This window comes from Oncorhynchus mykiss, chromosome 1 (genome assembly GCF_057628025.1).
Source record: "Oncorhynchus mykiss isolate SJ-2025 chromosome 1, ASM5762802v1, whole genome shotgun sequence".
Lineage (NCBI taxonomy): Eukaryota > Metazoa > Chordata > Actinopteri > Salmoniformes > Salmonidae > Oncorhynchus > Oncorhynchus mykiss.
In genome coordinates this window covers 68,524,609-68,543,173 of record NC_143022.1, presented here as the reverse complement: position 1 = coordinate 68,543,173, position 18,565 = coordinate 68,524,609, and the positions used below count along the sequence as shown (strand labels likewise).

The window sequence follows — 18,565 nt, the reverse complement described above, 5'->3', positions numbered from 1 at the left end:
ATACTACGAGAGGACCTCAATGCATTATGTGCCAGTCTAGAATTCAGCCAATGTCAGATTGATGTCCTAAGGAAAGAGAACACGGAGCTGAAAAGGTACTGTAGCCTCTATTCATGGCAAGGCGGAGGTGGTGCAAAGGGAGAACAAACAACTTAAAGAAACCTTGCTTGATGTACAGTCGATCAATCAGGGATACTGGAGAATGACAACAGCAGAAGCTGTGAGGACACTGCCCGAGACGGTCTCGACTCAAATAAAACTGCCCACAGATGTCGTGCGTAATGTCACTTTCTCCAGAGTCCATAGAATAGGTAAGGCCTCTGGAAATAGGCCACGGGCTATTATTGCATATTTTGACCATTTTAAGCAAAAGGAAATGACGAAGAGCAGGGGCAGAGAACTCAGAAACACTGATTTTGGATTGAATGACCCCTTCCCCACTGAGATCAGTGAAAGGAGAAAAAACTGTATCCCATCATGAAGGAAAAGCGTTGCCTGAATCAACGAGTCTCCATGGTGATGGATAAACTTTACATCAACGGGCAACTGTATCGGGACTCTAGAGTACCTTCCTGGCTATTTTAATTTAATGTTGAAATTTGAGTTTGTGTTGTAGTGAATCATGACAACTATAATGAATACATGATCTATGGATCTCCACTATAATGAATACATGCTCTATTGATCTCCACTATAATGAATACATGCTCTATTGATCTCCACTATAATGAATACATGCTCTATCGATCTCCACTATAATGAATACATGCTCTATTGATCTCCACTATAATGAATACATGCTCTATTGATCTCCACTCGACAAGGAAAGGGTTGCATATAGCTCAGGTTAATGTATGTAGTCTTCCTAACAAAATACATGAGGTCTTTAACTTGGCCAACATAAATAATATTCATATTTTAGCTTTGACCGAAACACATTTGGATGCATCTGTATATGATGGGCAAATGAACATTCATGGATATAGTCTACTTAGAAGGGACAGGAATAGGAATGGTGTAATCCTATACCTTTTTAGAGGAGGGATGACCTTAATGTATGTCAAATAGAGGCACTATGGGCTCAAGTACATCTGTCTCACCAGGCAGCCATATTGGTAGGATGTGTGTTTTGAACTCCTTGCTCAAAGGTGTCCTATCTGGGTTTGACCAGGCCACAGATAGTAACCGAGATGTATTTATCTTGGGTGATTTTAATATAAATAGGAAAATTCATAATAATGATCAAATATAACTAAATTGATGAGATATGCCAAAGGCTGTGATTTGAAACAAATGGTTAATGATACTACTAGATCACGAACTAAGTTAGTACACATGCATTGATCTGACCTTCTGTAATGTACCATTGCAATGGTTAAAAGCCAGATCAATGCCAGTGGGCTGGAGAGACCATAATATTGTGACCATAACCATAAACACCAAGGTTCCAAAGAAACCCCCAAGGATTGTGGTCAAGATACATTTTTAAACATTTAATCATGAGCTATTTCTAAATGATTTGGCTGCTGTACCCTGGGAGCTGATTTATCTAGAGGATGATTTAAGTCACGCAACAGAATGTTTTATTGATTTGCTCACTGAGGTAATGGACCATCATGCACCAGTCTGAAAGAGTACAGTTGGGGCTCGTCCATCTTCATGGATTGATGATCAACTGCATGATTGAGGCATTTTGTCAAAGAAATCTTGCAAAAGTCTTAGCAGCCAAATCTAAACCAGAAATGCATTAACAGAATTGTAGAACACTGTGTAATCATGCAGTTAAATTAAATCGTAAGAAAAAAAAGTTATTTTTTCTAAATGCTTTTGATTGTCAAAGGTTTACTTGGCACATCTATTTCATCATGCCCATCTAGTGTGGTGGTTGACGGGAGAACAATAACAAAACCAGCTGATATTGCCAATCATTTTGCAGATTTTTCTTTTTTTACAAAGAAAATGAATTGACTGAGCGATAATGTAAACACCCATTCTTCCAAACAAGCTATTGTCCAATAGATTGATCATATTATGAGCAACAACAAAAAAAAATGTTATTTTAGTCTATAAACAGAGTCAGCAGAGGAGGTGTTAAACCTATTGAAGGCATTACCCGATGGTAAATCTACAGGTGATAAAACATTGTCCGTAAGATCATAAGTTTAACTTTGCTGTGCTGCTCCCCAGATTGCAGCTCCACGGAATATTTAATTGGTCACTGGAAAAGGGGACATTTCCAAATGCATGGAAGCATGCTAAACTGTGTCCAATCCCGAAAGACAGCAAAGAACCCCTTACTCCTGCCAATAGTCGACCAATTAGTCTACTCCCTTCACTCAGTAAGATTTTGGAAGCTATTGTGAGTAGACAAATATGGGAGTACATGGAAAAGAGTAGTCTGATGGCAGCCAATCAGCATGCTTATCGCAAAAAAAAACATTCTACTACCTTTAAATTGGTTGACATGAGTGACCAGTGGCTCAATGCTATAGATAACGGCAGGTTTGTGGGTGAATTGTTTTTTGATTTTAGCACAGCATTTGATTTAATGGATCATTTAAATGATTTTGAAAAAATGATTGCATTATGGGTTTAAGGAGGCAGCATTGAATTGGGTACAATGATATCTAACAGTCAACCTATATCAATGGGTTGTTTTCTTCCCCTCATGCTTTAAACTGTGGACTACTGCAGAGCAACTGCCTTGGGCCACTTCTTTACTTAATATATACAGTTGAAGTCGGAAGTTTACATACACCTTAGCCAAATACATTCAAACTAAGATTTTGCCACAACTTTGGAAGTATGCTTGGGGTCATTGTCCATTTGGAAGACACATTTGTGACCAAGCTTTAACTCCTGACTGATGTCTTGAGATGTTGCTTCAATATATCCACAGAATTTTCCTACCTCATGATGCCATCTATTTTGTGAAGTGCACCAGTCCCTCCTGCAGAAAAGCACCCCCACAACATGATGCCGCCACCCCCGTGCTTCACGGTTGGGATGATGTTCTTCGGCTTGCAAGCCTCCTCCTTTTTCCTCCAAACATAACGATGGTCATTATGGCCAAACAGTTCTATTTTTGTTTCATCAGACCAGAGGACATTTCTCCAAAAAGTATGATCTTTGTCCCCATGTGCAGTCGCAAACCGTAGTCTGTCTTTTTTTATGGAGGTTTTCACACCAAAGTACGTTCATCTCTAGGAGACAGAACGCGTCTCCTTTCTGAGCGGTATGACGGCTGCGTGGTCCCATGGTGTTTATACTTGCGTACTATTGTTTGTACAGATAAATGTGGTAACTTCAGGTATTTGGAAATTGCTCCCAAGGATGAACCAGACTTGTGGAGGTCTACAATTTTTTTTTCTGAGGTCTTGGCTGATTTCTTGATTTTCCCATGATGCCAAGCAAAGAGTCACTGAGTTTGAAGGTAGGCATTGAAATACATCCACAGGTACACCTCTAATTGACTCAAATGATGTCAATTAGCCTATCAGAAGCTTCTAAAGCCATGACATCATTTTCGGGAATTTTCAAAGCTGTTTAAAGGCACAGTCAACTTAGTGTATATAAACTTCTGACCCACTAGAATTGTGATACAGTGAATTATAAGTGAAATAATCTGTCTGTAAACAATTGTTGGAAAAATTACTTGTGTCATGCACAAAGTAGATGTCCTAACTGACTTGCCAAAACTATAGTCTGTTAACAAGAAATTTGTGGAGTGGTTGAAAAACGAGTTTTAATGACTCCAACCTAAGTGTATGTACATTTCAGACTTCAACTGTACAAACTACCTTCCTTATGCCTGTGTTATCCAGACAGAAAAGAGAAATAGGCTAACATTTAGATTCTGAGCAATAAAGAAATTGAATAATTTATCTGAACAAACCAGAAACCTTTCAATATATACATTCAAAAAATACTTTAGAACCATTTAAATATACAGTTGAAATTGGAAGTTTACATATACTTAGGTTGGAGTCATTAAAACTCGTCCCCAACTTATTGTGGGAAGCTTGTGGAAGGCTACCCAAAACGTTTGACCCAAGTTAAACAATTTAAATGTAATGCTATCAAAAACTAATTGAGTGTATGTAAACTTCTGACCCACTGGGAATGTGATGAAATAAAAGCTGAAATAGATCATTCTCTCTACTATTATTCTGACATTTCACATTTTTAAAATAAAGTGGTGATCCTAACTGACCTAAGACTGTGAATTTTTACTATGATTAAATGTCAGGAACTGTGAAAAACTGAGTTTAAGTGTATTTGACTACGGTGTATGTAAAGTTCTGACTTCAAGGTCAGAACTTGGAAGGTTGAGCAGGACTATGGTAGATGAAGGAATCAGTCTATCTTTTCAGACTGTTAGAGTATTCATCTGGTCAATTTGTCAGTGTATTTAGTCTGTTTGTAACAGTGTGTTATATGTGAAAATATGATCATATTATAAATTGTATTTTAATGTTTAAGGACTCTTGGAAGATTCGTCCAAATGAGGACTAAAAGAGATCCTAATCAAATCACAGTAGAGTACAATACACTACAGTACAGTGAGTAGGCCACCGTAGAGAACAGTCTAATACAATACAGTTGTACGGTTCAATACAGTACAGTAAATACAAGTAGTGTAGAGTACAGTATATTGTACTGAATTATCTACTTTACTGAACTCTACCGTACTGTACTCTACTGCACTGTACTGAACGCTACCATAGTCTGCTCTGCTGCATTGTACTCCACTGTACTCCACTATGCTCTGCTGTATTGTACTCCACTGTACTCCACTGTGCTCTGCTGTATTGTACTCCACTGTACTCCACTGTGCTCTGCTGTATTATACTCCACTGTACTCCACTGTGCTCTGCTGTACTGCACTGTGCTCTGCTGTACTCTACTGTACTGCACTCCACTGTGCTCTGCTGTATTGTACTCCACTGTGCTCTGCTGTATTGTACTGCACTGTACTCCACTGTGCTCTGCTGTATTGTACTCCACTGTGCTCTGCTGTATTGTACTCCACTGTACTCCACTGTGCTCTGCTGTATTATACTCCACTGTACTCCACTGTGCTCTGCTGTACTGCACTGTGCTCTGCTGTACTCTACTGTACTGCACTCCACTGTGCTCTGCTGTATTGTACTCCACTGTGCTCTGCTGTATTGTACTGCACTGTACTCCACTGTGCTCTGCTGTATTGTACTGCACTCCACTGTGCTCTGCTGTATTGTACTGCACTGTACTCCACTGTGCTCTGCTGTATTGTACTGCACTGTACTCCACTGTGCTCTACTGTATTGTACTCCACTGTGCTCTGCTGTATTGTACTCCACTGTGCTCTACTGTATTGTACTCCACTGTGCTCTACTGTGCTCTGCTGTATTGTACTGCACTGTACTCCACTGTGCTCTACTGTATTGTACTCCACTGTGCTCTGCTGTATTGTACTCCACTGTGCTCTACTGTATTGTACTGCACTGTACTCCACTGTGCTCTACTGTATTGTACTCCACTGTGCTCTACTGTATTGTACTCCACTGTGCTCTACTGTATTGTACTCCACTGTGCTCTACTGTATTGTACTCCACTGTGCTCTGCTGTATTGTACTGCACTGTACTCCACTGTGCTCTGCTGTATTGTACTGCACTCCACTGTGCTCTGCTGTATTGTACTCCACTGTGCTCTGCTGTATTGTACTGCACTGTACTCCACTGTGCTCTGCTGTATTGTACTCCACTGTGCTCTGCTGTATTGTACTCCACTGTACTCCACTGTGCTCTGCTGTATTATACTCCACTGTACTCCACTGTGCTCTGCTGTACTGCACTGTGCTCTGCTGTACTCTACTGTACTGCACTCCACTGTGCTCTGCTGTATTGTACTCCACTGTGCTCTGCTGTATTGTACTGCACTGTACTCCACTGTGCTCTGCTGTATTGTACTGCACTCCACTGTGCTCTGCTGTATTGTACTGCACTGTACTCCACTGTGCTCTACTGTATTGTACTTCACTGTGCTCTGCTGTATTGTACTCCACTGTGCTCTACTGTATTGTACTCCACTGTGCTCTACTGTGCTCTGCTGTATTGTACTGCACTGTACTCCACTGTGCTCTACTGTATTGTACTCCACTGTGCTCTGCTGTATTGTACTCCACTGTGCTCTACTGTATTGTACTGCACTGTACTCCACTGTGCTCTACTGTATTGTACTCCACTGTGCTCTACTGTATTGTACTCCACTGTGCTCTACTGTATTGTACTCCACTGTGCTCTACTGTATTGTACTCCACTGTGCTCTGCTGTATTGTACTGCACTGTACTCCACTGTGCTCTGCTGTATTGTACTGCACTCCACTGTGCTCTGCTGTATTGTACTCCACTGTGCTCTGCTGTACTCTACTGTACTGCACTGTACTCCACTGTGCTCTGCTGCGCTGTAATGTCGAAAGTTGTGAAACATGAGGAGAATGACATTTATTTGCATAATTATTCATTTCTGTGTAGTACAATCAGGCACCCATGATGTAATTCTGTTCCCATAATTCTGTTACCAGGTGTAAATCCACTTCACTTACTGTAGTTCAATAACCAAAATATATGTTTTCAAACTCAAGATGCCATGTCATAGCTGAATATCTGACCTCCCATTCTTTCTGCAGACATCTGTGAATCTTAATTCAGAGCAGATATTTAACAGTTTTGGGAAAATATGGTCGCATAAAAACCTGAGGGAGATTTTACAATATTTCTCTTACATATGTTCTGTGTTGGACTGTGATGTTATTCCTTTCATAAACTTCTGGTATGCCTGCACCCTGACACAAGGCCATTTTGTTCCTGAACTGTTGCTTGTATAAAATAACAATATGATTGTGTGATCACCTCCCACTATATAAGGGACGTGACCATTTACTCTTGGAGTTCTTCCCTGTGAAACCAGAGATACCGTAGATCTCCCTCGCAGCTGCCTGATTTAAAGAGTTTTCTACTATGCAATTAAATAGTCTCTTCCTTAATCTTTGTATCAAGTTGTTTTTTGTTGTTAAAAGTAGTCCTTTGTACATTTTCAATTTGAAAAAAAAAATGGAGTCAAAGTGTAATTCTGTTATTGTGGAATTGCCCATACACGTTTCTCTCACATTGCTCTGTTTGACTACCAGTTGTGTCCAGTCCAGCCTAGTCAAGCCAAGCCTTGGAACATTTGAGGGGTGCCAGATGGGGAAATACAGTTCCAGTTTCAAAACAACAGCTACTCTGTGTCTATCCGTCTCAGCTGCATGCATCTCATCCACCCTCTTATCAGAATTCCCAAGTAACAATACTAAATAGAGGTGACCACACCATTGTCATTCATGTATCTTTCTCTTGTGTTCCACAGGGGCTGGAGGGGGCAGGGACAGGGGCCATGGCAGAGGCAGAGGAGGCTCTGGGACAGGAGGACTGGAAGGAGAAGTGTTTCGTCCTGGAAGCCCTGCTCATGAAGTTCCGGGTGCAGATCATCAAGATCAGAGAGCTAACGGCAGACAAGGTTGGTCCTAAGTAACAAGTTGTATCAAATGAAATGTTAAATGATCCCAAGTAGCCTTACATCCCAGGCTCTCCTATCGGAAGCAAACTAAAGCAAACACACCAGCAGTAACGCATCGGCTAAAGAAGACCGTAACACTCTCAAACCCCCCCAAAACAGTCATCTGGAATATCATCCTTTACCATTCCAAGCAGCCAGTCCTTCATCCTTTCTCATTAGCACACTTAACTGACCGTTTCACAGCGTATCTCATGCTGACTGAGCAAAATATTCCATCTCAACCACATTCCCTCATTTGGAGCTGTTATTAACTGTTACTGTTACAGAACAAGGAAGTGGTTTTATCCACGGGTTTCCTCCCACGTTGGAGAGGCACATCCTCTTGCCCGAGGATCTCTGTTCGGAGCCTGACTCTAAATGAACTGCCATCTCTATTAAAGTCAGTCAGACTTGAAGCGTCTGTTGAGTGTCTGCTGTGGGGAAAGGTCAGTTGGGAGAGCTGTTCTTTCCTAGGCTCTCTCTCTCTCTCTCTCTCTCGTACACAAACACACTCTCTCCATCTCTCTCTCTCTTTGTGTTGAAGTGCAGGATCTTCTTAAACACCAGTCCATGTATGGTGTGGAATAGTGTTCTACTATCTAGGTTATGGAGTGGTGGGGTATGGTTTATGCGTGCTTGTGTGTGTGCAGTAATGTAGAACTGTGAGAAAGGTAGAGGGAGAGAGAGCAAGAATGAGGTAGGATGACGAAGACTTGGCTATGTGGCAGGCGGCAAGGCTGTGTGTGTGTGTGTGTGTGTGTGTGTGTGTGTGTGTGTGTGTGTGTGTGTGTGTCATTCCAGGAAGCCATGACACCCACCATCTCAGAATGTTCTGAAATTGTTTCTATAGTTAGAAACAGATAAGATTAGCATTCCTGCGACATTATTTTGTTGAAATATAATTTAATATCTGAGATTGGTTGGAGCCAAATTGGCCATTTTTAATTCATAGGATTCATATGATAGTCAAATATTTTAACATCTGATTTGGACCAAACTTTTTCTTACAATGAGTAAGACACGAGGAATTCAAAGAAGTTGTAAAAAGCCACCCACGGAAACCCCCCACGTCAAACCAACAGCAACCTCTCAAACCAACAGCAACTAGACCGTATCAATTCTCTATGTCTGACTAGTAGTATGGAGCTGTGGCTCGGAATATTGTTTGTTCATCCTATGTAATGTAGTGAATTTGGTGATGTTTTTTCCCCCCCACCTGTTCAGAGAAATGTGTCATTGAGGTTGTTAGGTTTATGTCCCATTCTGCATTCTGATATTACCAGGTTCTGAGCACTAAATGGTGATGTTCTTGCTATTATGTGTTTGTTTTTTTAAAGAACCCCCACCCTCTCAACATTAAAGGGATAGTGTACCCAAATTGGTTTCCTTCAAATGCTAACTTTTTAGCCTTTATCTAATCTAATTGTATTTCTCACATGCTTCATTAACAACAGACGGTAACAGTGAAATGCTTACTTACTTCTCCTTTTCCAAAAATGCAGAGTTAAAGCTATATATTACATTACCGTTCAAAAGTTTGGGGTCACTTAGAAATGTCCTTGTTTTTGAAGGAGAAGCACATTTTTTGTCCATTAAAATAACATAAAATTGATCCAAAATACAGTGTGAACATTGTTAATGTTGTAAATGGTTATTGTAGCTGGAAACTGCGGATTTAAAAAAAAAATGAATATCTACATGGGCGTACAGAGGTCCATTATCAGCAACCATCACTCCTGTGTTCCAATGGCATGTTGTGTTAGCTAATCCAAGTTGATCATTTTAAAAGGATAATTGATCATTAGAAAACCCTTTTGGAATTATGTTAGCACAGCTGAAAACTGTTGTCGTGATTAAAGAAGCAATAAAACTGTCCTTCTTTAGACTAGTTGAGTATCTGGAGCATCAGCATTTGTGGGTTCGATTACAGACTCAAAATTGCCAGAAACAAATAACTTTCTTCTGAAACTCGTCAGTCTATTCTTGTTCTGAGAAATGAAGGCAATTCCATGCCAGAAATTGCCAAGAAACTGAAGATCTCGTACAATGCTGTGTACTACTCCCTTCACAGAACAGCGCAAACTGGCTAACCAGTTAATAACCAGAATAATAATGGGCGTGGGAGGCCCCGGGGGCACAACTGAGCAAGAGGACAAGTACATTAGAGTGTCTAGTTTGAGAAACAGACGCCTCACATGTCCTCAACTGGCAGCTTCATTAAGTAGTATCCGCAAAACACCAGTCTCAACGTCAACAGTGAAGAGGCGACTCTGGGATGCTGGCCTTCTAGGCAGAGTTGCAAAGAAAAAGTTGTATCTCTGTCCAGTGTCTGTTCTTTTGCCCATCTTAATCTTTTATTTTTTGAGATATGGCTTTTTCTTTGCAGCTCTGCCTACAAGGACATAAACCTATCAACTTCAATGAGTAATTTCTCTGAACAACAGGAAAAAAACATGACCAAATTCACTGAGAATACATTACAGAGGATAAGGAAACAATAATCTGAGCTGCATCTCCACATTACTTGTCAGACAGAGAACTGATACTATATACTTATTGTTGGGGTGGGATATGCGTGGGGGGGGGGGGGTCCGTGTTTTTTTTGTTTTTGACCATTCCTTATGTCTAACACATTGTTAGAAAAATGTTAGGAACACCTGGGTCCAGGTGAAAGCTATGATCCCTTATTTGATGTTGCTTGTTGAATCCACTTTAATCAGTGTAGAGCAGGGTTGCCCAACCCTCTTCCTGGAGATCTAAAGTCTTGTGGGTTTTCAGCGCAACCCTCTGCCTGGAGATCTACTGTCCTGTGGGTTTTCAGTGCAACCCTCTTCTTGGAGATCTACTGTCCTGTGGGTTTTCAGTGCAACCCTTTTCCTGGAGATCTACTGTCCTGTGGGTTTTCAGTCCAACCCTCTTCTTGGAGATCTACTGTCCTGAGGGTTTTCAGTGCAACCCTCTTCCTGGAGATCTACTGTCCTGTGGGTTTTCAGTCCAACCTTCTTCGGATATGTTAGATCGGGTTTAAGTCCGGGCTCTGGCTGGGCCACTCAAGGACATTCAGAGACTTGTCCCAAAGCCACTCCTGCATTGTCTTGGCTGTGTGCTTAGGGTCGTTGTCCTGTTGGAAGGTGAACCTTCGCCCCAGTCAGAGGTCCTGAGCACTCTGGAGCCGGGTTTTCATCAAGGGTCTCTGTACTTTGCTCCGTTCATCTTTCCCTCGATCCTGACTGGTCTCCCAGTCCCTGCCGCTGAAAAACATCCCTGCAGCATGATGCTGTCATCACCATGCTTCACCGTAGGAATGGTGCCAGGTTCCCTCCTGACACTTGGAATTCAGGCCTCAGTTTGTCCGGGCGGCCAGCTCTAGGAAGAGTCTTGGTGGTTCCAAACTTCTTCCATTTAAGGATGATGGAGAACACTGTGCTCTTGGTGACCTTCAATGCTGCAGAAATGTTTTGGTACCCTTCCCCAGATCTGTGTCTCGACACAATCCTGTCTCGGATCTCTAAGGACAATTCCTTCGACCTCAGGGCTTGGTTTTTGCTCTGACACTGTCAACTGTGGGACCTTATATAGACAGATACGTGCTTTTCCAAATCATGTCCAATCAATTTAATTTACCACAGGTGGACTCCAATCAAGTTGTAGAAACATCTCAAGGATGACAAATGAATGGAAACAGGATGCACCTGAGCTCAATTTCGAGTCTCATAGCAAAGGGACTAAATACTTATGTAAATAAGGACTCTGTTTTTGCTTTGTCATTATGGGGTAGATTGATGAGGAAAACATTTAATCTAATCAATTTTAGAATAACGCTGTAACTTAGCAAAATGTGGGAAAAGGGAAGGGGTCTGAATACTTTCCGAATGCACTGTAAGTGCCCTTTGAACTGGGAATGGTAGTAGCTGCCAGGTCCACTGGTTTGAGTGTGGATTTTTCACGCTCAACAGTTTCCCGTGTGTATAAAGAATGGTCCACCACCCAAAGGACATCCAGCCAACTTGACACAACTGTGGGAAGCGTTGGAGTCGACATGGGCCAGCATCCCTGTGGAATGCTTTTGACACCTTGTAGAGTCCACGACTGGTAAATTGAGGCTGTTCTGAGGGCAAAAGAGGGTGCAACTCAATATTAGGACACTCAGTGTACTTATTGAATAACCTGTCAATTAAAATGGCCAATTTGGATGCAATCTATTTGCTTCATTTCTCAGAAATCAAATTATATTTCAACAAAATAATGTGGAAGGAATGCTATTTAATACTATCCGTTTCTAAGAACAGAAACTATTTCAGAACAATCTGAGATGGTGGGTGTCAAAATTATCTTTCTTGTGCTTTTGAGGTGGAACGACCCAGAGAGATACAGAGTGAGCGAAAGAGAGAGACGGCCCAAGCCATGGTCTGGTCTGGCCTGCATGGTGGGGTGGGCCAGCTTGGCCCCTGTAGTTCGCTGGCCTAGTTCTGAGGTCTCCAGGGAGGCCTGATTAGAGGTTAATGTAAACAGCAGCCTGACCACAGGGCTCCATCACGCAATGCATTCTGGGATGCCACTGACTTTATTGAATTACAGTTACCGCTCAGTTGTTGAGCCAAACAATCTTTAGGAAAATGATTGTGCTTTTGTTTAGGCCTATGGTGTATTGAAGTTGATTGGGTGCATTTTGAACAATTTAACTATTTGAAAGAATGATATCTTTCCCATATTTCATCATTAACCATGTAATATACAGTGGCCTGCGAAAGTATTCACCCCCTTGGCATTTTTCCTATTTTGTTGCCTTACAAACCCCCCTTAATTTTAATTCCAGATTGTATCATTTGATTTACACAACATGCCTACCACTTTGAAGATGCTTTGTGACATTTTTTAAGATTTTTAAGATTTTTAGGGAAAACAGACAAGAAATAAAAAGGATAAAAAAAAGAACATTTTAACCTTCATAACTATTCACCCCCCCCCCCCCCCAAAAAGTCAATACTTTGTAGAGCCACCTTTTGCAGCAATTACAGCTGCAAGTTTCTATACAATTACAGCTGCTATGTCTCTATAAACTTGGCACATCTAGCCACTGGGATTTTTGCCCATTCTTCAAGGCAAAACTGCTCCAGCTCCTTCAAGTTGGATGCGTCCTGGTGATGTACAGCAATTTTAAGTGATACCACAGATTCTCAATTGGATTGAGGTCTGGGCTTTGACTAGGCCATTCCAAGACATTTAAATGTTTCCCCTTAAACCACTTGAGTGTTGCTTTAGCAGTATGCTTAGGGTCATAGTCCTGCTGGAAGGTGAACCTCTGTCCCAGTCTCAAATCTCTGGAAGACTGAAACGGATTTCCCTCAAGATTTTCTCTGTATTTAGCGCCATCCATCATTCCTTCAATTCTGACCAGTTTCCCAGTCCCTGCCGATGGAAAAACATCCCCATAGCATGATGCTGCCACCACCATGCTTCCCTTTGGGCATGGTGTTCTCGGGGTGATGAGAGGTGTTGGGTTAATGCCAGACATAGTGTTTTCCTTGATTGCCAAAAGCTCAATTTTAGTCTCATCTGATCAGAGTACCTTCTTCCATATGTTTGGGGAGTCTCCCACATGCCTTTTGGCGAACACCAAACGCGTTTGCTTGTTTTTTTCTTGAAGCAATGACTTTTTTTCTGGACACTCTTCCGTAAAGCCCAGCTCTGTGGAGTGTACGGCTTAAAGTGGTCCTATGGACAGAAACTCCTATCTCCGCTGTGGAGCTTTGCAGCTCCTTCAGGGTTATCTTTGGTCTCTTTGTTGCCTCTTTGATTAATGCCCTCCTTGCCTGGTTCATGAGTTTTGGTGGGCGACCCTCTCTTGGCAGGTTTGTTGTGATGCCATATTCTTTCCATTTTTTAATAATGGTTTTAATGGTGCTCTGTGGGATGTTCAAAGTTTCTGATACTTTTTTATAATCCAACCCTGATCTGTTCTTCTCCACAACTTTGTCCCTAACCTATATGGAGAGCTCCTTGGTCTTCATGGTACCCCTTGCTTAGTGATGTTGCAGACTCTGGGGGCCTTTCAGAACAGGTGTATATATACTGAGATCATGTGACAGATCATGTGACACTTAGATTGCACACAGGTGGACTTCACTTAACTAATTATGTGACTTCTGAAGGTAATTGGTTGCACCAGATCTTATTTAGGAGCTTCATAACACCACTTTTCTGTTAGATTATTTTTTTGAAGTTTTTTTTTTTTCATTTCACCAATTTGGACTATTTTGTGTATGTCCATTACATGAAATCCTAATAAAAATCCATTTAAATTACAGGTTGTTAATGCAACAAAATATGAAAAACGCCAAGGGGGAAGAATACTTTTGCAAGGCACTGCATGTGTAATATAGGCCTCATAACAATGTAGGCCTCATAACTTCTAAATTGTAAATACAATTTTTTTTTTACTGACTTGCCTAGTTAAGTAAAGGTTAAATAAAAATGTAAAATGAAAACACCATAAACATACACCAGGGTTCAGGGGTAGGGTTGAATATCGGATAACGGGTTAACGAGCTATACCAATATTTCCCGCCCAAACCCACTCCCTTTTCCCCGGGATCAATAACAGCGAGAAACTGGTAAATTACAATAAATTATTTCTATGAACAGCATGATGTGAAATGGAACTGTTAAGTTATATAAAATGTCTAAATCTGGCTTCTCTACAGCCTTCTTTTTGCATGATCAATTATCAACGCTGAGGGCGGGACAGACAGCTCATCTCAGGCGGAGCGCAGTTCACAATGCATGTTTCATCTCATGTTTTTTTCTTGTGACAGGTAGGCCTATATTTGCTGCAGCATAGCCTATGATACCGTAATATAATGACTGAATGCGCGTCTAATTTACACATCGCCATCTGCTTATCGGGAGCCATCTTAGTTTTTTTTATAAGTACATTTTTATTTATTTCACTCGAATATAGTTGCTTTAAATCAGTGCATACGGTATTTGGTATTTTATTAGGGGGTCCACACAAAACATGACATAATACAGAACATTAATAGACAAGAACAGCTCAAGGACAAAACTACGTAGATTTACGGGAACACGCTCTCGCAGTCTCTCTCTCTCTCTCTCTCCAACAATTCCATTCCAACAATTCCATTCAAAATAGATCATCCTTTTCATATAGATGTCCTAGCCTACCCCTTTCAGGTAATTCATTCAATGCGGTATTAGCCATATATCGAATGAATGATGGGCTATGCATAGGTGTATAGCCTCTGTCTCTTGTGCAATACGCACCTGTGCACCGCTGGCCTTAAAAAAATGCTCCTTAGCTCTTATTCCCACGACTAAGAGTTTGGGTGCCTTTCTTATATCCTACTAAAAGGCTATTAGAAAAAGGATGCAAGCTCTTGTTTTCAGCAGCCAGTAGAACTCATGGGGAGAAGAGCGAATGCGTGATGGCTGTGTCAGTTATTAATTTAGACCCGTCACCCATAACCATGCAATCTTCGTGAAGAGAAGTGAAAGCCGTCTGCATCTGGTTCTAGTCCTTAATTATTCAAGCATGTCATTACGACGATGAAAATGAGGACCACGAAACGTATTTCATTTAACTGTTAAAAGCGATGTAGCACAGTAGGAAATATTATGAAAGGTGCCCTAGATATGCGTCAGCCTTCTAATTATACAAATGTAAACTAGGCCCTACTATATTTCCAAGTGAAATCAAATTTTCTAGCCTTATAATTGTAACTTTGTAGGCTGCATGTCCTGCACCATCTTTGCATGTTCTCTCCCAGCAATTTCAGTCATATATAATACAGTACAGTAATACAGTCCACCTTCAAAAATATTAGCCTACTGGAGCTTGTATCATTTATTTACCCAAGAGAGCATAGCTACATCTATGGGCTTCTATGTTTTTCTGTTGTATCTTGTGTGTGAAGTGTGGTAGCCTATATATTATAGGCAATGTAGGCCTATTGGATAATGGCACAATCATTTGGGCTTTTTCGGGCTTGGGCTCATAAAATGTCTTTAATATAGGGCTCATAAAACTTATTTAAATGTATGGCTCATCAGGATCAGGTAGCATCAGGTGCCACCAGGTTGTGTGTGGGGGGGGGGAGCTAGTTTGCTGAGTGGGCAGTGCAGTATTAATGTGACCCAGGCCGAAGGTGTGTTTCTTTTTGTGGTACAGTGCTCTACAGTTGTGTTAGCGAGACGCGAGTAGAGTGGAGCTTTTCTCTCGTTAATAGAGGACTTGAGATCCGGAGTGGTGTGCTGGGTAGGTGAAACGAGATGAAGCATCAAGATAAAGAAAGACCACCAACCACACTGATGTCATCACCGCTACCAGAAAGCTCTGAGTATCTCACTAAGGGAATAGAGAGAAGGTACACATTTGTAGGAAAACCTGGGACGTTGGTCAAGTAGTAGAGAGTGAAGGTAAAGAAAGGGGGAACGGAGAGACGGAGTAGAAATAAACGCTCTTGTAATCATTTGGCGGCCCAGGGGAGGAAATTCCTGGGTTTGTAAACAGAGAGCGTGTTGCACAGGAAGTGACCGAGGCAGAGAGAGAGACAGTCTACATTTCTCCATGTTTGGAACGATGGAAGAATGTGGGTCACAACTAGTTTTTCTCTCTCTGTCTCTCTCTCTCACCCTCCCACACTTACGTTTTCTTCTCACTCTATTTTGACTCAACTTTCCCTCACTCTCTCCCTTCTCTCACTCTCTGTAATGATTTCCTTTCACCCACACCTTGCCTGTGGTATTTTGGGGAGGTAGTGGAGGGCTAGGTAGGGCGTTGGTTTTGGCCCCTGAACTAGCCAGCTGGAACAGTGGTCCACACAGCTCATACTGGAGACAAAGAGACCATGTGTGTTTTATTTTCCCAGGATGCTGCTTTGCACCCTCTCTCCCTACCCCTTTCAGTCTCTCTCGCTCTCCGTTTCTCTCTTACTCTCTCTCTGTCCCAGACTATTTTCCTCTCATTCTCTCGCTCTCTGTCTCCTATACTCAGTCTCACTCTCACTCACAGGCCCTTTTAATACTACTCCTGCTGTCGCCTTTTTACTGAGTAAGTCCACTCACCACTACAGTAGAACCCTGAGCAGTAGAGTCGACACAGAAAGGGAGGATGAAGTATTTGGGACCTGGACGTTCAGTGGCCTACTTTTATGGTCCAGATCCCGACACACACACACATGTTAAAAGACAGGAACCACATTTGGGGTGGAGAAATGTGCTCTGGTTTTAGCGTTCCCCCCACTTCCTGCCTTTCACTCCCAGATTGATTCCACATTTATGTGGGTGGTGGCCTCCTGTGGGGGTGTTGGGGTTAAATGTCACGTGGACCAATCATCTCTCTGACAAGGGCATGTCAATCACACTCAAGGCTGTGAAGTAAGTAGAGTGGACCACCATAGTTTTACCTTACCGATGGCCAGACTGTTGTACTTACAGTAGGATGGCAATAGCATCCGCAAACTCAGTGGCAAAAGAGAAGTCTGTTATCGTAGGCACACACATACACACACACACATATAAACACACAAACAAACATGCACACGCACTAACACAAACACTCAGAGAGAAAAGCCAGTTGTATCTCTTTAGTAAGACTGTGCTGCCTCTCCACACCCCCTGCAGTGTTCACACAGACATATGCTTCCGATTTCAGAGCAAGCCCAGCCGCCACCAATCTCAAGATGGGATTCCGCCTACGTCTCTAACCTTGAGATATTTGCTTGGTTCTCCACTGGTTTCCTCCCCATGACAGACGTGTGTGTGTGTGCGTGTCTATGCATGTGTGTATGTCTATGCATGTGTGTGTGCTCGAATGTGTGCGTGTGCAGGCATATACTGCATGTGAGCGCGGGCGAATATATGAGCGTGTGTGTGCGCAAGTGTGTTTGTGTGAGCATATGACGTGTGTGTTTGTGTAGGTGACTCAAAGGGGCTCTGTGTCTGCTGTAATCACTGAGATGTGTGTGAGGGCTACAGTTCTATCCCCTCAGCACAAGTCTCCCTCTCACCAGTAGTCAAGTGTTTGCTGTTTGGAAGGACTCTATAGCTGATGGAGCCACTGCACGGAAATCAGTTATTACCATTGCTTTACTGTAGTGTTCAGCTGCTATGATGTTGAGCTACTGCGGAGTAAATATGTAGGCCTGGTGTCTACAGAGGGAGGCTTTGTGAGCTGGCTAGGCTGTGGATGGAGGGTTGTGTGTGTGTGTGTGTGTGTGTGTGTGGGGTGCTGGTTGGCTGGCCACAATGAGGCAGGCCCGGAATTCCAGGAATGGTAGGCAAACTGGAGTTTGGATCCAGTGAGGATGTAGAAGGGTGGAATGATGGAGAGATGTTAGGGGTTATGTGCATTGACATGGCTTCTGTTGAGTCCTTTTTTGTGTGTGTGTTTCAAGTGTGTAAACATTGTGTGTTCATGTTATTTCGACGTTGTCATTCTAGCTGTCTGACTGGGAGTTTATTTCAGGGACTTGGTAATGGACCATAACACAGATTACCACAGTGTAAATTCCAGTAACAAAGTCCCATTAGAGCTGCTCAGGAAATGATGGACAGTGATGTATCCTTACACACAAGTGTGTGTGTGGGTGTGTGTGTGTGTACAGTACAGCTGTACTCGCTATATGGCCTGGGCACATCAAATTAGGTGTCAATCGAATGAAAGCTAAGATTATTTTTTTTTAAGGCATATATAAATTGTTCAACCATGTTCCATCCTACAGAAATCTGTAATAGAGTGACTGCAACTGAATTGACTACAATGGGGGAGTCATAGTAGTCACAAACCAAAGTTGGTTCACCTGCTACCAGTGTTGTAGGAGTCCGGTCTCGAGACCACTTTTGAGGGTCTTGTCTGGGAGCCAGGTGTGTTGTGGCAGCCCAACCAACCCACAGAGAAAAGGAGTCACCATCGTATGTTCGAGTCTAGGGTGAGATGGTGGGTGGAAGAGCGCGCTTGTTTAAAAT

At 42.1% G+C, this 18,565-nt stretch overlaps 1 protein-coding gene across 6 annotated transcripts in view; it reads left to right on the top strand.

The window, feature by feature from the left end:
- The window catches only part of plekhh2 (pleckstrin homology domain containing, family H (with MyTH4 domain) member 2), a 68,609-nt gene that overhangs the window by 8,198 nt on the left and 41,846 nt on the right, over nucleotides 1-18,565 (top strand). For all 6 annotated transcript variants that reach the window (XR_016496615.1, XR_016496614.1, XM_021608248.3 and 3 more), the window contains exon 2: nucleotides 7,391-7,540. Coding sequence is in view for 4 of the 6 variants with exons in the window: in XM_021608248.3 (XP_021463923.3) it covers nucleotides 7,418-7,540 (123 nt within the window). In the remaining 2 variants the exon portion in view is untranslated. The remainder of the gene's footprint in view (nucleotides 1-7,390; nucleotides 7,541-18,565) is intronic.